At 38.0% G+C, this 27230-nt stretch overlaps 1 protein-coding gene across 1 annotated transcript in view; it reads left to right on the top strand.

Moving 5' to 3' along the window:
• Positions 1-249: 249 nt before the first annotated feature.
• The window catches only part of DKK2 (dickkopf WNT signaling pathway inhibitor 2), a 100770-nt gene continuing 73789 nt past the window's right edge, over positions 250-27230 (top strand). The window contains exon 1 of the mRNA XM_081131836.1: positions 250-1201. Coding sequence (XP_080987962.1) covers positions 980-1201 — 222 coding nt within the window. The 5' untranslated portion in view covers positions 250-979. The remainder of the gene's footprint in view (positions 1202-27230) is intronic.

Genomic DNA, 27230 nt, shown 5'->3' with positions numbered 1-27230 from the left:
CCGCAGTTAGGAGCCCGGAGCCCTCACGTTCCTCTAGGGGCGAAACCCATTTTCTCCATTGTAGGGGGAGGGAGATGGGAGGGGGAGAGAGAGGGGGGCTGGCGGGGAAGCCGCAGGGGGAAGGAGAGGAGGGGGGCGGGAACACGGGGGGTGAGAAAAGCTTTTTCACTCTTTGTCACTCTTGAATTGGGGGCGGAGGAAGAAAACCACTATGTGAAGCTATAAAAAGCAAAGGGGGCGGCGGCGAGAGAGCAGACGCGGAGCGGGAGGCCCGGCGGAGCGCGCGACGGCTCCGCAGCATCGCGGCCGCACCCCCGGCGGCTCTCGGCCGCTGGTGTGAACCAGGGAAAGACGCTCCCGGCGACCGTCCGCGCGCGCTCGGGGCGGGGCGGGGACCTCGGCTGGCCCCGGACCTCCGGCGTCCGCTCCGGGGGCGGTTCCCGATCTCCCAGGAGAGCGCGGGCTCGCAGAGAAAAGGAAGACTTGAGTCCTGCAGAGTGTGAGGCGTAAAGGGTAGGCAAGGAAAAGAGGAGAGAAAAGCGTCGGAGGCCGAAGGAGAAGGCACTGGTGTCGACGTCGAGCAGCTAAGAGGAAGGCTGGAGCGCGGGGATCCCGGCGGGGCCACGGAGGTGCGGGGCGCGGCGCAGCGGAAGCGGCGGCCGGCGGGGCTGAGTCTTCTGGCACCTCGGGGCACGCCTCCTCGGCGGGAAGGCGCCTCGCCTCGGCTTCCAGTCACTGCACAACTTCCTGCGCTGGTGGAGAAGCGGGTCTTGCTTGGGTAGCGCGCGCTCCTGGTGTGAGGCGTGAGACTGAGTTCACAGGTGCTTGCCCCACCCCCTCCCGAAGCCAAGTGGGGTTTGGGGAGCAGCGTCTTCGAGCCTCCGCGCCCCGAGCGAGTGGCCCGCCTGTTGGGGTCCTCCCTCCCCTCGCATCAGCATCCCTCGGGCTCTGCGCCTCCCCGGGGACCCCTCGCCGGGAGATGGCCGCTTTGATGCGGGGCAAGGACTCGTCCCGCTGTCTGCTTCTCCTGGCCGCGGTGCTGATGGTGGAGAGCTCGCAGCTCGGCGGTTCGCGGGCCAAACTCAACTCCATCAAGTCCTCTCTGGGCGGGGAGACGCCTTTACAGGCCTCCAATCGATCTGCGGGCACATACCAAGGACTGGCTTTCGGCGGCAGTAAGAAGGGCAAAAACCTGGGGCAGGTAGGAAAACACCCCCAATATACTCTTCAAACCAGGAGAGGGAGGGACCAGCGCTCCCGAGAGCTTCGTTCGCCTTTGCGCCCCTTGAACTTCCCAGTGCGCTCGCAGGTGGGGCGCACACGACAGCTGGGGAGGGGATCCCAGAGCAGGTCTGCGAGCGCGGAGGGTGTGGAGCCGGCGGGGTAGGGTCCCGTCTCACCTTTGCTTTGGGGCTCGGGCATGTGCAGCGATCTAAGTGCGTACGCAGGGGTGGGGAAAGCGGCCGGAACGGTCCTTCTCGCAATTTAACTCGGCGATGCTGAGGATGATGCTAGTATCTAACCCGTAGCCACTGGCAGTGTTCTAAGCGTTTTACATATATTTAATTTCCACACTCTATGAGCCGGGCTCTGTTACTGTCTCTATTCAGCAAGTGGAGAAACTGAGGCACGGGATAGCAGTTCTTTGCCCAAGGCTTACTGCTAGTGTAAGTGGCAGAACGAGCGGGATTCCAGTCCCAAGAGCCTGAGTCTGGTCCTGGGCTCATCCTTACATTTCACAATCTGGAGGTGCTGGGTGCTTACCCACTTACAGGTTTTCCTTTCCTTCCAACCACTTTGTCTTCTTCAAAGAAGGTCACAGGCAGAAAGCTTCGATAGGCTCCCAGGTCTCACTCCTGGAGAACTGTAAATAAATCATCCGGGAGGGAGCAAAATAACGCAGGGACGGGGCTGCATCGTAGGCGCGGTCGACGGGGTGCCGGCGATGGAGCAAGGAAAGCCCCGGGGGCATTTCTCTGCTAGAGGGAACTTTCCGTGGGCGTCTCCACGTCTGCCTCTGTCTCGCAGACAGACAGATTGACAGTCACGTGTAAACAGTTACACAAACAGACACACACAAAGGCAGGCGCGCGCGCACTCGGCCCCAGCGGCGGCCGGCGCGCAGCAGCCAGGAGAGGGGGCCCTGTGGGCACCGGGAACCACGACAGCTCCTCCTTCCGCTCCTTTTGTAGGAAGCCCAAACCGAAAGCCAGTTCGCCAGACAGCACTGGCACTTGGCACAGCACAGCTGTCAACCCATGAAGGCGGTTCATTGCCCCACATACCCGAGTTTCCTTGTTTCAGCAAAGGAACCAACTGCAGGCGCTCTCTGCGCTCTCGGTGCCCTCCGCTGCCCTTGACCTCAGCGCCAGCGGCGGGGTGAAGGGTGACAGCTAGGGCCAAACCTGGATGGGAGCCAGGGAAGACCTGGCCCGCACTTGGCCCCCCTACTGCCCTCTCACGGGACAGTTTTGCTGGTTTAGCAGTTCCAGGAGGCCTCCTGGGCTTTGAAATGTCAAGCATTTCAGCTATCCCCTCGAAGGAATACAAGGTCTGCAATCACAGGATTTTCTTAAAGGTCTCAAGGGAAATAAACTATACATATGCATATACTTACACTGCACACATACATATCCTTTGCACTTTATCACACATGTCACTTATCTCCACACATACATGACCACGATCCTGTTCTCGTCCTTCAGAAACACCCTGACATTTTCAATCAGAACGAACCTAACGTTTTCTTAGAAGTCCATCGTGAGATGGGACCAAGGTTGCAAAGAAAGGATGCTCTCAATCCAAATCATCAGACGTATCTCTAAGGGAACCGACTTTCAAGTCCCACCTTATCAGTTGCTGAAAAGAGCCTAATGTTTAGTTCAGCCGAGGACAGAAGAAGGGGTCCAATGTGTTTTGAGGTTCCATGCACATCCTGTATGTTTCTGTAGAGGACTTTCTGTGTCTGTCACCACTGAACCCCAACACCTGATGTTCCTCAGTCAAATGGCCAGTATGTCAGTACTGGCCATGGGGTTACATGGACTAGACTGAGGGGTGCACCCTAGAACCCAGCTTATCCTTTATGTTTTGATAGTATATTTGTACGTAAATACTCATAAAATGTCTGTTTATATTGCTATTTCTCCAAGTACCTGCTCCTTAAACAGGTCGCAACTCTGTTTGAACGTCTTTATTAAACTGAAGATTTATTTATTTATTCTAAAAGTGAGTTGAATTCTTTGAGTTGAATTACTCAGATGCTCTCCATAACTTAGTGGTACTATAAAATATATTTTATTATATTTATTTAACTGCAATATTAGATCCTTAAAATCTATGGTTGGGTTTGTGAGAAAATTGTAACATATCAGAGATAATGGTAACATAAAATAAAACACTGAGTTGAATTGCAGGAAGATAGCTGGGAAATGCGAGGATTATCTTTTGTATATTCTGGCTGCTCAGTTGTTTAGCGGGTGATCTAAAATACTGTTGTCAAGAAATAAATAGAAAAATCTCTTCTCTTTGAAGTAGGAAGAGGAGTCTTTGAAAATTTATGAGTTTCTTTATTTTCTTTATTCCATTAGTTACGTGGTCACCAAAATCCTTAATACTCTTATTTTCAATCATGGAATGACAATTAGGAAAGATTATTCAAAAGGGAAGATGTAGTTCTTTTTACAAAGAAAAACTCTGAAACTGAAATGTAGCTAAGCTGAATTTTTATTCATCATAATAGAAAAATATGAATGGTTGAGAAGACTGGAAGTGAAGTGCCAACTGATCAAATTAGCTAAATTATGTAGGGTCACCCTGAGGCCTAGTAAATTCTGTTCTCTGCCTTTTCCCTCATCCTTGACTGATGCTGTTGAAATACATGAATTTCAGAGGTACAGGAACAAGGAGCTGTAGGATGACCTTCAAGTAGGCTTATTAGACACTTCCTCTTTGGGCTTCTATTCTGCAGTGAAAATTGTCTACTTAGTTTTTTTCTGATACACTTTCAGGATAGAGAATTAAAATAAAATTTTGATTGCCATTGCAGAAGAAACTATCAAACAAATCTAATAATTTATTAATCTCCAAAAGTGAAAATGAGACTAAGTGGGTCCCAAGGTTTTCTTGATTCACTGTAGATTGATTTCATATGAAGTAACCGTTCTTATTTGTAGGAATGCCAATTGTTATAGGCAAGGTGGGTTATTTGTAAATCACTCCTTGAAAACGTGCCTTTGAATTTCAGAAACAAACGAGGTGGGGGCTCAGAGAAAACGCACTGTGTTCCAGGGGTGTTACAATTCTCATTCGTAAGGTTTGCTTTCAAAAGAACGGCCATGAGTTATGATGGAAACTGACATAGAAAATTGAATGTAGAAATATTCAGGGAATTGGTACAGAAGTGGTAAAAATGTTTTTGCTGAGTTTTTCACATTAATATTTTAATTTGGCTTTTTGTTTGCATCTATTGCTAATGAGTTTTAAGATGCAGTGAATATATATATATATATATATATATATATATATATATATATATGGGATAAATTAGGTTGTAGGGCTGTTACTAACATATATGTGCGTCAATATTTTACTTATATACTTCAATTTCTAAAGAAATTATTGCAAATTTTCTAAATCAAAGGTAATTTTAAACAAAATCTTTACTATCATACAGATAAATATATTCTGATTAAGTACACTGTTGCTCAACATCACTTCTGGAGTTTGAGGTGTCAACTTTACAGGCTTTCTTAAAGACACATTTTTTTAAAGAGCAATTTATAAAATGATTTTACCTTTGCGATGCACAATGATATGTTTTCGGGAATGAAAAGCCTTTCGGATTTGTGTTGGTAATTGCTTCTTTTAGTGTCTACTCCTTGCCTTTTCCTTTTGAGACAAGCAGAGTAATTAATTTGAATGAAATGCTATAGAATTTTAAAATATTTAAAAATATTATAAATAAAGCTTTGGGAAATAATTACATTTTTAAGATAGGTCAACTTCCTGACATGCGCCTCTAAAAAGAATCTGAAACTGATTTAACGTTTTCAGATTTCATGATTTTCTAATATAACTTGGACATTTGGAGGACAGTGGTTTGGATGAAGTTATGTTGTGAAAAAAGAATGTTTGAAATACATTGAAACAGAAGCTTGAGGGAGTTGATTAGAAAGCATTACTATTTATATGCTGCATTTTCTTTAATAAAAATATTCTATTTGCACGCACAATCACGCACAAAATCGCTTGCTGAAATAACTCTACACTCTGTTTTCTATAGGTGATCTCCTCACTTTCTGAAATTATCCATGATTTTTTTTTTTTTTTTTTTTAACCCCAGCCCAACTTCCCCTTGCTGGAGAGTAAATACCTGGATATCAACTGACATTACACGAAATCGGGAAAACAAATCATTTTTCAAATCTTCCAAAATATAAAGATTTTGAAACAATCTACACTAAGGTTTCTTTCCTTTCACTGCAGATAATAGAGAATTGATGATAGTGGATGCAAGTGGAAGGTTACCTCATGAATAGCAAGAAAAGTATTTTAATGATAATCTAAGTATGAGCATCCATCATTTTATTTTTGTGCTAGACTAGCGAGAGCAAGGGACACGGTTACTTAAACTCACTCCAGCTGTGACTTCGACCCTACCATAGTCTTCTTTAGTGCTCCCTTCTGATACAAATACTTCCCAGGATGTTTCAAATCTTACCGTTATTTTAAAGTAGAGAAAGCAATATAATAGAAAGGTAACTGATGCATTCTGTTCTATGAGAATATTCCCACTTTCTTTTCTTTTCTCTGAACAATCACTTTAAATGTGCATTAAAATAAGCTATTAAATTATAGAGGCCTTTTATAATGCTCAGTATATTTACCATTTTCGACTGAGTCTCTTCTGAGTTTACTTCTTGGTATTGATGTAACATCAAAATGAATTACAATTTTATTTCTGTGTGTGACTCCCTGATGGCCCCTGAAAGGCATTTTACTTCCTGATACCTCTAGTCACTTGTCCTCATCTGCAAAAAAGCAGATAAAGCTGCTCCTAGTTATTTATCCGATGATTGAAAAGATTTAGGCGATTTTGTGTCTGCCTCTGTTTCCCACTGAGTCATTTAAAAAAATTCTGAAGCAAACCCAAAAGGAAACAAAATTCATACTACTTAATAGATGGACTTCTGCATGGCACAGAATTGCTTTAAGCTTGCATAGAAAAATTGAATATGGAATGAAAAACAAAAATTTAGTATTACTATTTAAGGCCATCAGAAGTTAACTTTCTCTTCCTCTGCTGCCCACTCTTGCTAGGAACTAATGAAGAACAGCACATTTTGTCTGATTGTTGGATTTCTTAAGGCAAATATAAATCAGTCTCCCACACAAAGAGGTCAACTAATGTAAAATATGGGAGATTTTTTGATAGAAACATCTGTCCACAGGAAGAAAAGTCACCATCCAAATATTTGAAATAGTGACTTCCCAATGGGTCTTGCATGCTAAGAACTTTGGGTCACTGCCCACCCCTTCAGGTCAAATTAAGGAATGAAGGCCATGAATATTGCCAGCATCTACTCAGAAGTTTGTAAGGAGAGCTGATCCCGTCAGTCCTGGAGTTTGTAATGGTAAATGGAGAAACCGTTAAGGCAGGGGGACTTCAATATCAGATGTAAATTGCTGTATTTTAACTCAAGTGATTTGTTCATGTAGCTCTAAAAACAGAATTATTAGTCTAACATTTATTCTACAACCACTGAATCTATTAACAGATTATATTTGGGGGAATCTTAATACTAGTTTAGAATGATCTATGTGCTCCAAATAATAAATGTAGAAATAAATCCAGCAAAACACAAAAGTAATAAATTTTTTAAAAAGTTACTTATCTCTCTTCCATAGTGAAATAAAATAAACAAATGTGCATCAGACAACCTTTTAAACACATTACAGTGTCTAATTTAATTGGTTGATTCTATTTATGTATTATAATTTGGTACACAGAATAGCTTAAATTTATGTATTTCATAATAATACAACACTTTAACTGCCCCACTCCATGTAAAACAAATAAAAGCAATGAATGAATAAGTACACTAAGTGGCAAAATAAATCAAAGCATCACAATGAAGGAGAGTGACTTCCTCAAGGGGTGGTCCTAACCAAATGTTTTCCAAAAGATATTAATTCTCTGTATAATGCTCTATCGTGTGGAATGAAAATGTGTTTTCTTCTGGGGACTGGAAGAAAAGAGTAATTTTCAGAGTATTATTTCCTTAAACTGGCTTGCAAAGGATTATAGCACACATTGCACTGTAGTAAGAGGTTCCGTTTATTGATTATTTCCTCTGGGCCAGCCACTGCTCTAGACACTTTATTTAAATTAACTCTTGATCTCTCCGCAGTTTTGAAGCAAGTCCTAGTATCATCCTTATTTCTATAAGTGGTGGAATATTTTATAAATGCTAAAACAATAATTCTCCTGAGGCACAGGGAGGTTATGCAATTTGTGCAAATCACACAGCAGTAAGTGAAAAAAGCCAAAATAAAAACCTATGCAAAAGAATGTGAGAGCCTGCATCCTCAAGTACCAGGCTAGGTTGCTGCAATTTGCTAAGGCTATTCTGGATTTAAGAGGAAAGCAGACCCTTTATTTTATTCTTCCGTCTTATGTTTTCTAATGACATGGGTATAAATGTAGGTTCATTAAAAACCACAGCAAAACCCAGGCCCTCTCCTGCTGCCAACTGCTGCTACTCCGAGCAGCCACTGGATGTTAGCACTTCATGGACACAAAGGCAGGCACCAGAGCCCTTCACCATCTTCGTCTCTGCCTTTCCTTGCCTCCCTGCCAAGAATTCTTCACTGTCATCAGGCAAATACACACACACACACACACACACACACACACACACACACACCCTTTCTTTCTCTACTCTGTCCGATAAATTATAGTGTTGCCCAAGTAGAAGAGAATGTTATTGGATAGATTCTATTTCTCTTCTTTTCTCATGGCAACCACCACACACTCCCTGTCCTGTCTCCCTGCATCTGAGTGCCACCATGCACCCACTGACAGCGACAGGCTGGGGCCTTCTGTATGGCCTCCCTACAGCGGCTCGAAGTTGGCTCAGCTGACACCCCGCTCACCCCGATCAGACGGGAAGGCTGTCTAGGTTTAGAGCCTGCTTTCTCCTTGCTCTGACCGTCCAAGCTGTCCTTCAGACGGTCTGTAGTAGCCCTACGGCCCTTTGGTTTCCTAGCAGGCTCTACGTTCCTGCTCACCACTCCCTAGGCTAATGTCTTTGAAAAAGTCACTTAATTCTGATTCTTTTTATTTTGACATCTGTGGAATAACATAACAATAACAATAGCAACAATAATAATAATACTTCTCTTTCTGGGCAACGGGGAGGAAAAGGAAAGTGCACGTTAGTACTGAATATCTTTATTGCTGCTGCCATCACAGAAATAAGTGAGGTCAAGTGCTCGTGAACAAAATAGAAAGGGGCTGCTTTCACTACCCACCACGCTGGGAAAGGGCAACTAAACTAACACATGCCCTGTACATGGAGGAAACGAATGACCTCAATGACACTAAGGCTGAGAATTGTAACACAGAATAAAACAAGACAAAACACACACACACACACACACACACACATGCTATGCCATTTCTTGTATTGCATGCTAACACTACGAGGGGTATTAATTCACTGTTGTCTTGTAAAAAACTGAGCAAAATGGTACATAACTGAGTAATTGGTGACACTACACAGAAGCAAGAGTACACCAGGCATTACACATATGATCACGATACGTGGAGGTCCTCACAACCACTGCAATATTAGTTATCTAAGCACAGGAACCAACAGAATCGAAGAACATGCTCGCGTCCACTGCCAACAGCATTAACTTGATATTCTCCAAAGTGAGGTCGCCTCTGCGAGGGCAGGCTGTCCGCGCTGCGCGGTGCGGCCCGGGAGCTTGCTGAGAACGGAGGGTGTCCGATCCCCTCGAGTGTCAGCTGTCCTGCTGGCAGGACTCAGAAATGCCGGGCTCATTATTCCCCCTTCATTCCCTTCACTTTCTTTTTTGTTGTTGTTTTATTTGAATTTGTTATGATTCAGGTAATTTGGAAATATTTTAACAATAGTAAATTGAGAGTGAAAGTCATCTCATAGAAGTGTGCGATACATTTCGCATATTGGAAACAAACTGGTTGCCAATAAGTGTTTCTATCTAATAAGGATCTAAAGAAACTTCATCCAAATGTGGGGATGGGGAAAAGTTGTTATTTAAAACCAATTGAAATGACGGCTCACATTCAAATAATATTCTTCGCTTGCTCTTCCTAGCTTTACTTCATCTTAACCCTTTGAAATTTGGCTCAACAGGCATTTTGCTAATTTGTCTCTTGAAATCTAGTCTTTTTTTTCAGTAAACGCCCTCTGTACTTTGTAGCCTGTTGTCTGTCCTTTATGCCTTACATATCCCTTTCTTTCTATAATATTACATATTTCTCTTTTCCTCTATGGCTCATTTCTCTCGATTTCATTCACCATTTTCTCTGTGGGCATTTTCCACATTCTCTCCTCAGTCCCCTTTTCTGTCTGTTTCATTTTCTCTTCTTTGCTGATATTATTTCCTTCTTTGGAATCATTTCACATATGCAAATATCTAGCTTTAGCTTGATTAAACTCCTGAGCCCCTTTGCCTGCTCAAATATTTTGGAAGTTTTTCCAGAAACAAACATACAAAAAAAATCTTCATATCATAAATTAAGCCTTTTATCTCTAACTTCAAATTGTCAGGAGTCAGGCAACCAAGTCTTTAGTATTTCTCTAATTTATAGGATTCCTTCATTAATTTTAATCTCTTCTGTTGCTTTCTTGTCATCCCAAATGCCATTGCTTTTACTCAGATATTATCGTTTCCCGATAGACTATTGCACTGTTATAATAGTTCAGTACTTTTTCAAACCATCTCTCACACTTCATCCAATGTGAGCTTTCTAAAGTAAAAATCTGATCAGGCTTTTCTCCATTCTATATACATTTCCAGAGCATGAAATCTAAATTTCTCAACACACAAGATAAATGCCACACAAGATAATTGGGATGTAAAGCCAAGCAGTCTTTCTTGAGTCTGTGCCTCAATCACTGTGCTCTGCTGCCCCTCAGATAAACTGGAGGCCAGAGAAACCAGCAAGAGACTTGTTATTGGTGTTTCCCAATTCATATGTGATTAAATTCCTCAGGTAAGTCAGTCAGCCTGCTCATTGTTTACTTGCTTCTTAGGTGTATGGTATGATCACGGTAAAAATAACATTTATTAGACATATGCTGGGTCCTTGGTCTATGTAGCTATAGAAACAAATGTAGTCTTGCGGAATCCAGTTAGAATTTTAAGGCTCAAAGACGCACCTAGAAATTGTCCAGTTCATGCTCCCATTTCCAGTACCACATTAGGGCCAGCAATTTGATGAATTTTCCTTTTTATAAAGATTTCTAAGGATGAACACTCATATTACATCTCTCAGTTAACTAGTCATCTTAATTTTAATTATGGTAAGAGTGGGAACATTCTGCTTTCTGCTGTAAGCAAAGCATAAATATAACAAAGCTGGAGATCACTCTCTGTTTAAAAAAACCATCCGATTAATAGAAAATGTGATCTAGTTATTTTTTAATGTGTTTTTATTGATTTCAGAGAGAGAGGAAGGGAGAGGGAGAGAGGGATAAGAATATCAATGACCAGAGTTCATTAATTGGCTGCCTCCTGCATGCTCCCTACGGGGCATGTGCCCTGACGGGGAATCGAACCATAACCTCTGATTCATGGGTAGGCGATCAATCCCTAAGCCATACCAGCTGAGCTGATCTAGTTGGGTTTTTTTTGTCGTTCTTCATGGATTAGACTCTGGTTCCCTTGTTGGAGAGTCAAACTAACTGGGAGAATAAGGCTATCTCCATAAACAGTCAAGAAAAGGTCTGTTTGTCCTAGAAATTATGCTAATAGTGTAAAGAGGTGCTGTCTGCCTTTTCCAAATATTTTAGAAGAAATTAAATTAAATTTTTAATTTTTTTTCCTTTGTAAAAGCTCCACTGTTCCCTGAGGAAGTCTGCTCCTAATTTCATCATTTATAACACACTCAAGGAACATTAGTGAGAAGAGGTAGATTTACAAGGAATTAGAAGTCTAATGAGAAATGACAAAGTTGCACCAGCAGGAGGGTAGGAGCCTGGTGACCTCAGGATGGACTGGCAGGAAGGGTGTTAAGTGAAGTGGACAAGTTCTTACTAAGGTAGAGTGGACGGGTAGAATGTGTGCTGACATATATCAAAGAAAGAAATTTGATAAAGATGCAAGTTTAAAATGATGCCACAGGTTTTTTAAAACAAACTCTAACATTATTTTTCAAAATTAGTCACTACAGACAACTCATTCTTGGATTTTGTCATTTAGACCTTTTTTGAAACTAATTTCAGAAGTAGATTGTATGTTTGTTTATTTTAAGCCAGAACTTTATGACCATAAACAATGTTATACATATTAACATACCATATTCAAAATACTTGGCTCTGAGTGGTTTTGTGTTGTTTCCATAAGCCAAATACCCTACAGAAGGTGAAGATAAAAAAAAAAAAAAAAAAAGTGACATAGTTCAGGAAACAATTCCAAAAAGTTTCCAAAGATTTTCTCACTCACGAAATCACTATCGAGGTTACAGTTATAAACCCTTCAATAGTGATGAGGGCTTTAAGATGGAAAACCCTGTTGGATTTATAGTCTTAACACTGAAATAAAATGTGTGTAATATTATTTTGTAATGAGGTCTTCTCCATTAGAGGAACCTGGTCAAAATTTACATGATATGGTTGCTATTTCTCAGAGAATCGTGGTGTTCAGGAAGCAATTAATGAGTACAAGCCAGCAGTAAGTTCCCCACCCAGAACCCACTCTCTTCCTGAAAAAGGAGACAGGAACAATTTAGTTCCATAGAGACTAGTTTGGTGACACATTTTTTTCAAGTGCCACTTATTAGATAAATTCATGAACTGAGGCCAAAAAAAAAAGATATGTCAAAGTTTATTTTTTTTAATGCAAACATATCTAATTAAAATTTCAGAGTAAAAGCCAAATTGCTTAACTCAGTAAAAATGTTTTTGCAGTTGTTCAAATTAATACAATGCTTCCAGAATGCTCTCTGGAAATTCTTGTAAATTTCCTTGCTTGCCTATTTGCCTTACTGCTATCTTCCCAACACTTTTCAGAAGGAAATAGCTTTTTAACAAGAAAAATCTTGAAATTAGATTTCCAAGGAGTCTTGGCCACACCAGCTGCAACACACTGTAACTGAATTTTAGTCTCTCTGTGTTGGTTCTCATTGTTAAAACGCAAGTGACCAACACTCAGGTCTTATGCCATAGCCATCCCTGTGATTGATTACAAATTGGATTGGAGTGTGTACTGTAATTTCTTGTTAGAAAACACAAGCTTTCAACACAAAAGGACAATTATACTTGATGGCCTGGCACTTAAAAATTAAGACCAAAAATATACTTCTGGTTCTTAGTAAATATCACTAAAGAAGAGTGTAACCTAATCTCACCAGTAATTCTGTTTTTTTAAGAAGTCCACTTCTTAAGAGAGTTAGAGACTAACTGGAAAGAATGCTCTGATGGTTGAGACCAGAATGTTCTGAAATTTCAAGGACTATTTAAAATACTTTAGGGAATCAAGACAGAGTGACCAAAGCAACAGACAAATTAACAATTTCAAATCCATGCTATCAGATTTAAGAATTGCAAACTTAATGAAGATTCAGCAATCATAATGAGATTTAATATAAGGATTTGAAGAAATGATATTCTGCAGGTGTATTCCATAAGATGTATGGGAAGGAAAGGAAGAGCACAACTGATAGCTACTTGTGACTTAAACACAAAATCAAGCAGGGTTAATAGGCCAACCTCCCAATCAGTCATTGCCCATTCATGGATAATACAGTCTGATATTGAACATGGTATTACTGTACATTTTCAGTACATTCCAACCAATAACTTACAGCCAGCATTAGTGTGCTAGGATACTGAGCAATATATATAGTGTATTGCTTCTAGAAAATAGGATAACTGACAGTCTTTCAGAGCCCACTTTATGTCAAGAACTTTGTGTTATCTCACTTAATATTCTCAATACCCTATGAGCTTCTATCATGTGCAAAACACAGTGAATGTTTGAGGGAAGCAGACAGGCAAGAAAGAAGATGCTAGAAAGGAGATGCATTATTACCATATTCAATAAGAGTTAGTTCAGCATTTGGTATCAGTGGTCCCATGATGGCTCAGCTTCACACTTAGAGTTATTTGATTATGGTTTTAATGTTGAATAGTTTTGCCTTTCTGAGTTAAATGGGGAAAAACACTTGATTTTTTTTTTTTTAATTCGTGAAAGTGAATGAGATTCATATGGTCATCAGGTCATTGGGTCATCATACAAATGGCCAACAGGTACATGAAAATATGCTGAAAATCATTAATCATCAGGGGAATGCAAATCAAAACCAAACTGAGATATCACCTCACACCTGTTAGAATGGTTACTATAAAAAAGACAAGAAATAACAAGCGTTAGTGAGGCTGTGGAGATAAGGAAATTTTTGTGTACTATTGGTGGGAATGTAAATTGGTACAGCCATTATAGAAAACAGTATTGAGGTTCCTCAATACTGAAGGATAGAACTACCATATGATCCAGCAATTCTACTTCTGAGTATGTATTATGAGAAAATAAAATCACTATTTGCCCGGCTGGGCATGGCTTAGTGGTTGAGCATCGACCTAGGATCCAGGAGATCACAGTTCGATTTCTGCTCAGGGCACATGTCCGGGTTGCGACCTTGACCCCCAGTTGATGTTTCAACTCTCTCTCTCTCCCTCTCCCTTCCTCTCTCTGAAATCAGCAAAGATATATTTAAAAAAACAAACAAACAAAAAAAACTACTCAAACAGGTATTATGTGCCCACATGTTCATTGCAGCATTATTTACAATAGCCAAGATATGAAAACAACCTAAATGTTCATCAATGAATGAATGGATAAAGAAGTTGTGATAAACAACTTGATATGTTGCCATCTGCAACAACATGGATAGATAGGCCTCAGTGGCATTATGCTAAGTGAAATAAGTCAGATAGACAAATACCATGTGATCTTTCTTATATGTGGAATCTTGAAAAAACAAACATATAAACAAACAACAAGCTTATAGATACAGAGAACAAACTGGTGGTTGCTCAAGACAGAGGGTGGTGGGTGGAAGAATAAAACTAACTTTTTTTAAACAAAAAAAAGTAAAGTGGAGAGATATCACCGAGACTGAAGACTGACACAACTCCGTATGCAACTAGTTCAGCAAATTTGTCTGGCTATTTTTTTATTTACTCCATTCCTTGTACAGTATATTTTCAATTACACAGAGAAAGATAAGCATGTTTTAGTGGAGCAGGCCTTGTATGAACTGAGAAAGAAAAATGATCAGTGGCATTTAATCTGAATTGTGAGCAATTTCTCAAGTAGGTCTACATTCTTGAATTAATTAGGATTATGAGTTCTTGGTCCAAGGGAAGTAAGGTGAATATTCTCACCTTGGTCAACTGGGACCTACTGAACGTGACTTGTCAAACTATTGCTATGTTATAGTTACTGCATTTTCAGGATGATATTGTAACTATACGTATACTATAAAGTATAAGTTTTCTTTTCATTTGCTTACCAATCTAAAAAAAGCGAATAAAATTGTTTCCGCCATCCTGGGGTTTTATTTTGTTTTATTATAAGAGTTTAACAACTTTGTAGAACTGTGCCTATGAAGTAGAAACACTGTCAAAGTCCTTGTCTTCTTATGTCTGATGAGTAAACCAAAATCGCCGTAATCTTCAAGGGGAGTAACTGCAATTACACATTAAAGGAACAGAAATAAACATTTTAAGTAGATGATCATTACTAAAAGGTAACATTGCTAAACAAGGACTTAAAGATAGTTTGTGGGACATTCATCCCCCAACTCTGCAAAGAAATGAGTGTTCGATCATACTCTTCTAGATGTCAGTTTTAGTGCAGGGAGACAAAGGCAATTGATACTAATTGTTTAATAGCTTCTGGATTGTTCACCATGTTTGCTCTGACCAGGTTTTCATAAATGATTAGGGAGTCGAGGTGTGGGCCAAATGTCTCCTGATGTTTTAGAAAGAGTAAGGGAGAGAGATATTCCCTTGTTGGTCTGATAATTGCAAACCCAGCGACAGGAACATAGAGCATTTTTGGAATGTGCACATGCTTAACACCTGGAATTTTCTGAGAGTTATAGTCATACTTCATCAGTCACCAGAATGAAAAGCCAAATGCAGATCTGAAGGCGGACTTCTGAGGCAATTCTTCTGGACTCGCAATATACCCTCCTTGTCATCTCTCAAACATAAGCTTTTAATCCCCTCTTCCGAAAATTGTTTATTTTAAAATATGAGGAAGGCTAAGGATGTCACAGCTGAGCTGTGAACTTTCTCTTTAAAGAATCCCATTCTTCAAACCCATCTTCGGCAAAGAAACTGGCACTTCATGTGCTGAGCAGATGGTGTCCTGCAGCACTGGCCAACCCACATGCGCAGCTGGGCCTATCTGGCACACAGGTGTCCTGATTTGGACCCTCTTGTAATTCTGACACCACACTTTCCTCCACTGGGAAGTGTGACTTGGCGTTGCTGTTTTTTCCAGTGACAACAGATATACGGGCCTAACAACAGCTCCGACTCAGGCGATAACATAACCCTCTAACTCATATTTAGCTCGGACCCAGAGCATAGGGTTTGTCCTAAGAGTCTGGGCCAACTTTTTGGTTTAGATTTCCTCTTTTTTATTATCTTTTGTCATTCATGTTTCCTCCCTTCACCTCCCTGAATTTTGGGTACTTCTCAGAAGGGTGAGAAAGTCCCTCTGATGGGGAAAATGATGCTGTAATACACAAACAAAGCTCAAAACTGAACATAAATTGGGTGGCTTTTCTACTCATTGGCAACTATTGGGCAACCACAGTTAAATCCTTAACCTTCAAGGATTTAAAAATTGGGAAAACTAGGCCAATTCATTCAACTTTTCATTGCATCTGACAAAAGCTACTGTAAAAGTAAAAGGAGATTTCAAATGTAGGCAGCAAAGAGGAAATTCAGTTGCCGTTTCTTCTGCATAGTCTTTTACATAATCATTTCCGTCTCACCAAGAATACTTCTCAGTGCAGAGCCCAGATGTTTTGAAGTTTTATTTTTCTTAAGGAAACAATATTTAAAATTTTTCCCATTCCTTCCCATCTTAGTAACAGCTGCCTCTAGCAACTGCTTATAATGAAATACGGCTAGGTAGGAAAAACATTGGTGGAAATAATGAGAGAAGTAGATGGTATCACAGTTTGGGGGTTTAGATTGTGTTCTTGTGCTGTCTCTGATTCTCTCTCTTTCACAACCTGATTTTGAAAATTATCTCATTTATTAAAAGCAAGCCATCTTCACATAATTGTCCTGTACACAATTGATTGGCTTTGCCTTTAGACGAGTAGACATAATTACTCAGCTCAAGAGGGAACTAAAATTGTATCACCCAGAAGTGATCTTATCCCACTGTTAAGATAATTCAGCCATTGTCGTTAATCTAAAAGGAAAAATATAGTATGGGAAATATATTCTGATTTTCATAAAAGTGAAGAATTTATTCCCTAGAATGATGAGTTTGATATTGATTCTGGGCTACATTACAAAGCAGATTATAAAATTAAGTACTGAGCGAAATAGATATACCCAAGAAATAACACAGGTTTTCTTAGAATAAATCATGACATACTAATTTATTATTTCTTGAGCAAAGAAAGCCGTCTGGTATCAGTATGCTGTTTAATCCTTCCCATCTGTCGTTATTCCCGTAGTGATTTAATGGTCTTGTGGCTTTAAATGCCACTGTAGAGAATGACTCCCCTATTTATTTATACCTCAAGGCAAAACCTCTTCCTTGAACTTTAAAATAATATACTCAAATGCCAACCTAATATTTCCACTAATAGATATTTTTTGTAGACCATATCGAGATTCCGTTTTTTCCCTTTTCCAAACATGCTGTCACATGGATTTCCTTATCTCACTTGATGATAAATCCATTTTTCTAATTGCTCAACCAACAGCCTTGGATTCATCAATAACTTTTCTTTTCTCTCACATTCACATTCAGCTCACCAGGAGAGCCCCTTAGCCTTATCTTTAAGACATATCCATAGACCAAAACAGGCATCTCTTCAAAGGTATGAGGTAATAGCTCACAGAAAAAATGACTTAGGAACTTAAATAAGATTGAACAAGATATGGACAGGGCAGCACAGACTCTCCTAAGAAAATAACTTCATATAAATATGAGAAACATATTTATTTTATAGTTTAGGAGGTGTTTATCTGTATACATTTAGAACATTAAAAAAATTAGTATTCTGGGAACCAATTCAATCATCAAGTCTGCTATTGCCAGGGCAGGAAAAATTACTCAAGTGTCATACACTATAAAAACAAAAACACTTTGTAAATCCTGTTCTTTGTTAGTAAGCTGGATTCCTCAATGATTTTCTTTAGTGACTAAACAACATCAAACACCATATATTAGCTTATTAGCTGTGTTCTTGATACCTTCCAAATGTTGTTTTTTTTTAAATTTATTTATTTATTTTTGGGGGTTTTTTTAGTTTTTCTGTTATGGTGCACATATCGCTAACAGTGGATGTTAAGCAGATAAGAAGAATGAGTTTTTAGACTGACTATGGCACTCTCTAATGGCCTTAGATACTTATATCTTAATACTGAGATGTGACAGCTCCTCAAACTCAGACTTTCAAATAACTTTGCTCTATTTGACTCTTTGGAAGGGCAAGCTTTATTTATTGTTAAAAGTTAGTGGAAATGCTGTTACACAAGAGGTGTCATGATATTGTTATCACATCATTAATTAAAGTCCCAATTTTTATCATGAGTATTAAATTTTTCTGTTTTAATGTTACTCATATAACCAATATGATTTATCTGTCACACAGGTACATAAACATTTGAGAGAAATCCTATTTCATTTTAGCAACTAAAAGTATCTCCTTTGGGCTAAATTTCAGGTTATTTTCTAATTCCATTTACAGGACTTGATATTTGTGTCTTAAGAGAGACTGAAAATACAAAGCTATATTAATTGATACTGTGATATTGACAAATTAACCAATGAAACAGACTAGAAAACCTACATATAGATTGAAACATAGGTCATTAAAGAAAGAGGAACTATTTAAAAACTTATGCTGGAAAAGTTGAGTATCCATATACAAAAATTTGATATTGTAACACTACCTTCCTATATACAAAAATCAATTCCAAATGGATCAGTGCTTATACATAAAAAGAAAAAAATATAAAATATTTAGAAGAAAGTATAGTAAATATTTTTAAAACCTTGGATAAGAAGGAATTTTTAAGCAAGGCACATGCCAAAATGAAAAGAAAAGAGGTAAATTTGAAAAAAGGTAAAAATACTGGCCTACCAACGACACTATAAAGAAAGTAGAAAACAGTCCATTAACTGGGAAATGTGTGAGCACATGTAGCCATCTGAAATCTGTGTGATTATAGATTATTGTCTAGAATATTTAACAAATTCCTATAAATTAAAAAGGAATTAGAGGGGGGTAATCTAATAAAAAATGGGAAAAACACACAAACATTCATTTGACAGAAGGGTAATAAGGTGGCCAATGAATATTTGAATAGATCCTCAAACTTACTCGTAGTAAAAATAATGCAAACAAAGATATTGACCTTTCATTGTATACACAATGGGTGATCAAAAATTAAGAAATTGATAATACCAACTGTGTAGGAGGATATGTAGAACTTTAATTTATTATTCATGGGAGTGGAATCATTACTACCACTGGAAAATATCTTGTAATTCTGAACATTCATACATTCTATGACTTAGCAATTCCGCTCCTATGAAAAAAATTCTGCTCCTTGTTCATGTGTGCCAGAAGATATGTATAAAAAGGGGTATAGAAGCACTGTTGGTAATATCAAAAAACAGGTCATCAACAAGAAAATGCATATATAAATTATGGTAGATTAATACAATGGAGAGTTATGGAAAAATGGAAATAAATAAATGAACTATAGCTAGAAGTGAGCATGAATGAAGCTTTGAAATGTAATGGTTACTGGCAAAAAGAAAAAATGTACAAATAATATTGAGGATACTGTCAAATTTGGTGGGAGGTATACTAAATAGAGGCAAATTATTAATATTGTTGTAATTCTTCGGTTCGATGGTGGGTTCACAGTTGTTCTTGATAACTTACAAATATTTAAATACATTCTGCGTGTATCAAATACATTTTAAGATTTTTAGAAATAAAAGATTGAAGGAGAGATTTGAGAATCTTTGAGGATCTTCCATTCAGGTGGGATAACTGCAGATGAGAGTCAAGAGAGATGGGAGTACCTATGAACACATCCTCTGAAAAGTATTATCACTTTAAAAGTAACTTTTAGAGGTCATAAGTTGACAAGAGTATTAGGGAGAGTTGTTTAAAAGTGGAACTCAGACTTTAGAAAATGTAGTTAAAACATTTTTTTTCAGTAACATCTTTTATTTTATTTATTAATTTTACCTAAAAGAATGGCCAAAAAACAAGCTGTGGTTATTCAGACTTAGGATTTACCAAGTATTTTCTCAGAAATAAACAAAGTGTGTCTGTTACTTCAAGGAAAACATTTCATATTTGTTGCCACAGTGAGATTTGAGTTTTCAAAGTCTGTATAACTTTAGGAAGCAACATTTTCTAAATAGTCGATGGATAAAGTTGCAAATTTATAATGTAAAGTAGACCAAAGGACTTTAATGTAATAGAGTATGAAAGATTCATAGATATGGTTTCAAATTTCATATGGCAACTAACCTTTAAGAAACTACCATTTGTCAAGTTTTGGTACAGTAATCAAAGAGAAATATTCACAATTATATGAAAAAGCTATTAAGATACTCCTCCCCTTTCCAACTACATGTTTGTATGAAACCAGATTTTCTTTATCTATTTCAACAAAAATAACATACTGCAAGAAATTAAATGCAGAAACAGTTAAGAGAATCCAGTTGTCTTCTACTAAGTCACACATTCAAGAGATTTTCAAAAATGTAAAATAATGCCATACTCCTCACTACATTTTTCTTCTGTTTAGTTATCTTTCATAAACTTATAATGGGTTATTGCTATTTTTTAAATAAGCTAATAAATATTACTTTTTTAAAAGCTTTAACTTCTAATAAGTTTATTATGGATAGATACAACACAGACAACAGCTTTTTGGTGCTCTCAATAGTTTTTTAAGATTTTAATAGGCTCCTTAGGCTCAACGCTGAAAACCACTTTCTTATGCATTAAATTGTTGGTCTTTGTCTTCCTGTGCTTAGGAGCAAAGTAAATAAAAAAGGTTCAGGAATTTCAGAACCTACCAGGAGAAGTAGGAAGCCAACTTGACCCATTCATTTTAATGTAAGGGTCTAGTTTCTCAGACTTAAAGCCTCTTACTAAGGTTGAATCCCATATTTTTCTCTTAAGCAATATTTATTGAGAAACTTCTACAGGATAAGCATCTTTCTGGAACTGGGAATACAGAGAAAAGAGAAATGCCCCTGCCCTCTCTTAGAATGGACGCTGAAGTTAAACATTGGATTTAACTTGAATTTATGACAGTGAAAGATTGTGCGAAAGCACAAAAGTGTACCTAGTAGATTATTTCAATTTAGAAAATAGCAATAAAAGTATTATCTTTCTTTATTGCCTACCTACTCTCCTGATTAGCTTAATAAAGGGTTAAATTATCATTTTAAAGGAAATCACTGGACATTTTATAGTTTTAAGTTGATGGGTTTTTAACCAAGAATCATGACTAGTAATCTAACTCAAAGCACAGACTGAGTAAGGACATCATATTGTTCCTCCCTTCCTAACTTTGTGGGAAGGCAGCCTAATTGTAGGTAAATACAATCATGAAAATGAAAGAAAACAGGTTTTGGGGTGTTTTTTTGGTGTTTTTGTTTTGTTTTATTTTGTTTTTTTGTTTGTTTTTAGTGTAGAAAGCAGCTTGATCTGTAAAGTGATTGTAAACTTCACAGATGGTAAAATGTTTGAGAATCCTTAGAGGAAAATAAAATCTTTTGAAATACAAATTTGAGGAACTGAGGAACCATCACCTGGGGCCAAATTCTTATTCCCTGTCATTCCAGAAGAATTCCCACAGAATTACAGAGATTTAGAAACTGGTTAGTAAGTACTCATTTAAAGAAAAATCTCTGTCAGTCAAGGAGCCAAAAATTGCGTTTTGCGTAACAAAATGCCTTACTCTATTTTGATACCTATTCAAGAATGTCCCTTCTATTGCTGTGTCAAAGTAAGCGTTCACATATTTTATTCAAGTGACTTACTTGAAAAACATTGCTGCTCCTTTGCCCTCCCCCCAGCTGCAATTCCCTTGTTGAAGCATGATTTCATAAATTTATTCTGAAATAAAATTTTATTTTCTCTTTGCTCTACCCCTTCCAGCTGCAAACTCCTACCAGATTTGTGCAATAATTAATATATATGTTTAAAATAAGAACTCCTCTTCTCTCTTCTACTGTCCCGTTTGCAGATTTCTAGCCCTCATATGGCTTTTTCAGCTTTTTGTTTGTAATAGTATTTTATAAACACAAAACAAGCTTTGATTCTCTTATACTTGTTTCCAAGCCCACACTGTCTCCTGACTCTCAGTCATTCTGATTCTTGCCAATGAAGGTTAAACCAGGCCCTTCCTCAACTGCAATATTACTTTTAAATTGCACTATTTTTATTTTATTTTTGAATTCTTTAGTCCTCAAAACATTACTGAATGAGCATTAGTCAAGGAAGGGCATGTTATCATTCTCTAGTTGTGAAAGTAAGGGGATTTGTTTTTAGATTCTAATTTATCTAATTTATCTTTATTGTTGAAAGTTTTGCAGGTGTCACCCTTTCCCCCCATTGACCTCCTCCCACCCTCCTGGGCCCTCTCCCTAGGTCTTCACCACACTGTGTCCATGGGCTATGCATATATGCACATAAATTCTTTGGTTAATATCTCCCCCTCCCCCTTTCCCTCTGCTACATGTCAGTCTGTTGCATGCTTCAATATCTCTGCTTCTATTATATTTGTCAGCTTATTTTGTTCATTAGATTTCACATAAAAGTGAGATTTTTTTAATGCTCGAGGACAATAGACATCCAGCTTTTTTCAGCTGATCCTTTAGAAGATAATCTATAATTCTTCATATTAAAAATGTAAGTATATAAAAGCATTTCAGTTGTTGAGAAGACGTACCTAGTTCTACTTTGATAAACTTTGATGTTCATATTTGTTTTCATTTATTGATCAGATTTGCAAATAGAAAATTCTCTTATTTGGCAGTTTATGAAATGGCATTACAAGTAATCAAATATTCCTGATCGTAGGCTAGTGATTTGATATTTCTATTATTGGTCTTCATATTTCTACATACTTTTGAAAGTTTCTGCGTAGTAAAATATCAAGTCTAGGAAACCCACCTGTCTTATTACTACTATTAAATAGTTTTATTTTACTTGGAAACAGATATTAGCCTAATTAGACACTAAATAAATAATTTGAGGTCTAGAGAAGGTTCACTTTGCGTGTGTGTGTGTAAGGTATTGTTTTGTGTATGAAGCACTAAAGGAACTTTGACCTCTTTCCTTTGCTCTTCTACATTGTGACTGGAGTGAGCTTCCAAAATTGCAAATGTGATGTTGTCTCTCTCTTTTAAGATGAACTCTAACTGCCTTAACATGACTTAGAAGCCCCTGACTTACAAGAGCACTTATCTTTGCCTCATACATGGTGCTTTTCCCTTTACACATTTTACCATTTTCCTTGCATAACTCTTACTCATCCTACAGGTCTTACTGAACTTCTCAAGACAAAACAAGATTCCCAGGTGTCCTAGGTGTACCAAGTATTTACTCTCATGACTGTTGCTATTCTGAATATTTTTGGTCAGTATTACCCCTCACTCCCCATTCCCAACCAAACTGAAAGATCATATATTTTTCACTAATGTATATTCAGTGTTTATCCCAGTAACAGACACAGAGAGAATATATAGTAAATATTACTTGAATGAATGAATGAATGAATGTTGAATTACAAATCCTTTAAAGTCCCTCTAAACCCTGAAATATGATTTTATTTTGCTTTTTACGTAGTCTATGTAGTTTTAATGGTGGTGATTTCAGAATTACTATTTTCTTTCAACCCTGTTTTATCAGAGGCTGAAACATAACTAAGAAACATTGAAGTTTAACCTAACAAGGTACAGCCAGAAAAGGAGTGAGTCTCAGAAAATGATATGGGGTTCTAGTTTGGGAAATTTCTCATTGTGAGAATTGATGTGTCCCAAAGAGTCAAGAAACCTGTAAAATAACATGCACTTGCCTCCTGCTCTTTCCCTCAAGTCTTAACAATATGAAGTATTCATTGTGTGTCTATTCTGGCCATTTAACTTGGCTCCATCCACTAGGATACCAGCTCCTAAACTTAGCTACACAGCAGAATCACCAGATGCCCAGGCTGTACCTCAGACCAATTAAATCAAACCTCCTGGTGCAAAATCCAGGTATCATTAGTTTTAAAACTAACTTCAGGTGACTTCAGTGCACAGTCAACTTGAGATCCCCTGCACTTGAAGGTGCCCACGGAGCTGTTGATTTGCGTCACATTAAGCTCTACAAGCATGCTCAAGAAAAGGGATCTTAGGGTCAGAAAATTACCTCCAGGTGTGAGCTGCAGCACCACTACACATTAGGTATTCAATTTTTTTCTCAAACATTTCTTTTTTTGTAGTGGTATCATTTAAAACTACATTTATTTTAAAATAATAATGGCATCTCAAACGGAGTCACTTTATTTTCAGGAATGCTGAGATAAATGGCCACTTTGGCAAGAAGAGACAATACATTTGAAAAAATAAGTTGTTTCCTTTCTGCCACCTTCCTTAAGCCTATGCTGAAAAGAACTTAAATTTTTCATGACCATATAAAGAGGAAATAGGGCCTTTGTTACTCTTGAGTCCATTGACTCAGAAGGGATATTAAAGTTCCATACAGGCACTTCAATTTAAGCACAAACTTTAAAATTAACATAAACTTCTTTTTAAAATTTTTAAATTAATTTTTAATTTTAATTTTTTAATGATTTTAGAGAGAGGAATGGAGAAAGAGAGAGAGAGAGAAACCAATTTGAGAAAGATCGATTGGTTGCCTCCTACACATGCCCCGACCAGGGATGAAACCGAAAACCTTGCGTATGTGCACTGACTGGGAATCCAATGGCCACCTTTTGGTGTATGGGAGGATGTTCCAACCAACTGAGCCACACTGGCTAGGGAAATTTTATTATTTTTTTAATAGCTGTTTATTTTTTTCCATCACCATTTATCCCCTCTATTCCCTCTTCCACTTCCATGCTCCCACCCCCTGCCATCATCGCACTATTGTCCATGTCCATGAGTTCTCTCTCTCTCTCTCTGTTCAAGCCCTCCACCTTAAAGGATAAAATCATGATTATTCCACTGGGGAAAAATTATTGGCCTAAAAAGAGCAAAGCTACTATGAGAGCTGTACTTTCAAGGTATATACACAACCATTATTTTTTTATTAGCTCTGAAAACATGAAGGTCTATATTAAAGAATGTCTTCTCTGTAATAATGTCAACAATAAAAAAAAAAGAAAAAAAACTCTTACCCTATTAATAAAATAAGAATCCATGAGCCTATACAGACTAGATAAGATAAATTAGATAACTCGGCAGAGGGAAAAAAAATGGCTTCTCTTTACATCTAAAACACTGTCTCTTTGAATAGTTTTCAGAATCTATCAATCTTTGCCATTCTTGTCATATTAACATTCCTTATTTCCCTCCACTTTTGCCTCCAAAATAGATACATTTTACAAGCAAGGAAGGTGAAGATTTCATTTCAATTCGCTATGAAAATTCTGTACTTTGCATTAATAATCTGAGAACACTATGTTTGCCAAAAGGTTCTTATTTAACAGTTACATGTTTCCTTAATTTTCATTTGATGTTTTGTATAAAAGCAGGACACAAGCCAGAGATTGTCACCTGCTCTTTCACTTTTTTTTTACCTAAGTCAAATTGGGAGGTATGTAGTATGGGTGTGCAGAAGGTGGTGAGCAGAGAGTAAAAAAAAAAAAAAAAAAATTAAATGTGGAAACCACCTGCACTCAATTCAGCCATCAAATGAATCACAGAATTTAACACTTAGCAAATACTGCACACTTAACTTAACCTGGAAGTCACTAAAGATTTCAACCAGATCCTAGAAATTTGACCCAGACAAACAAACCTTCTTGGTAACCAAAAGCTTGCTGAAGGTGTTCTTTTTCCCACAGCCAGGTGCTGCTAAGCATGGAAAAGGGATCTGAAACCAGGGAGGGCTCTCTCCCCGGGGTTTAGTTAGGGTATATAGAAAGCTGCACTGCTTTGAAAGCATCGTGGAGATGTTGAAATTCCTCCATCTGAATCCTGCTGTAACACCATGTTGCCAAAATTACATATTCAAACGATTACCCTTAATAACAGAAAAAAGCTGCCTGTCTTTTAAAAATAAAGTTACTTTAACGTGAGCCTTCAAACCATTACCTTTTAGCTCTTTAATTTTTATTTCCGTTATTTACCTTCTAGCTCATTAACTATATTCTAGCTCTTTGATTATCTTCTTAGTTCTTTAGTTTTTATTTTCTTTCTGGAGCTCTAAGAAGAATCCCTATCCTGGACTTTTTCAGATTCTAGAGGCCACCCACGTTCCCTGGCTTATGGGACCCCCTTTCTTCATCCTCAAAGCCAGCAACAGAAAGCCCAGTCTTTTCACATTGCATCTTTCTGACCCTTCTGCCTTAGTAACATCTATAAGTCTTATAGTCCTCTGACTCTAGGCTGGAAAGTTTTCAAATTTTAAAGACCTACGTGACTGGATTGGACTTGCCCAGATATTCCAGAATAATCTTCCCATCCCAAGGTTTTAAATATCTACAAAGTCTCTTTTGTCACAAGTTTTAAAGATTAGGATATGGACATCATTGGGAGACAATTACTCTGCCTACTGCAATATGTGTGACCTTTATATATGGCATCTATAATTTTATTGAATTATAGAATTATAAAATTAAGTAAATTAAAAGAAATTTATTGGAAATATTTTTTCATCAATTGCAGATGACTTGTGGTTAATGGTAGAATAGATGTTAATAGATTTTTAATTGGGGGCTTTGGTCTAAATCACCCTTGAAATTTCTTAGAAAGATATCATTATGAATTCTAGCATAGGCCTATTAATGCAGTACTTTTTTTCTTCATTGGTAGAATAGATCACTAGAAATGTGATCTGAGTACCAGATGCTGTAGTTAGCAGACAAAACTGTGTATCTGTAGACACTTTAATCACAATGAAGTTAGACACCACAATATTACGATATAAGAAACACTTTGGAACTGAGTAATTCAATAGCATATTCACACACCAAATCCCTCACTCTGATTATACAATTTGGAATCATGGGCTGAATTTAAGTTGTTTTTTCTCTTGCACTCTATTTTATAGATTTTTGTACTCTCTCTCCCAGTACCCACAGTATTATAAATATGTTATGTTGAACCATGTTGCTTCATAAATTCTAATTTTGACTATCCCCTGTAAAAAGAGAAATAAGTAAAACAAATAGAGAATATGAATTCCACTCTATGAGTTTTTCTCCCATCTCATAATTCATTTTGGAATGCAAGTATTAAACATCTTAGAGCAATGCTTCTCAAATTACAACGTACTTACCAATTACATGGGGATCTGATAACAATGCGGATCTGAATTGGTAGATCTCAGGTGAGCCTAATATTTTGCATCCCAGGTGATGTGATGCTGCTGGACCTAGTCTGGGACAGGTTAGTTGTAGCCTACTGACGATGTCCTGTTGCCATGGTAACCTGTGGTGGGAAAGGAAGCTGCATGTTCAGGTACTTGGTTTATGTGCTGGGTTGAGGAACCCAAGGAG

Source organism: Miniopterus schreibersii (genome assembly GCF_964146895.1).
Source record: "Miniopterus schreibersii genome assembly, chromosome: 1".
NCBI lineage: Eukaryota > Metazoa > Chordata > Mammalia > Chiroptera > Miniopteridae > Miniopterus > Miniopterus schreibersii.
The sequence above is the reverse complement of the archived record's forward strand: the minus strand, read 5'-3'. Positions and strand labels throughout refer to the sequence as shown.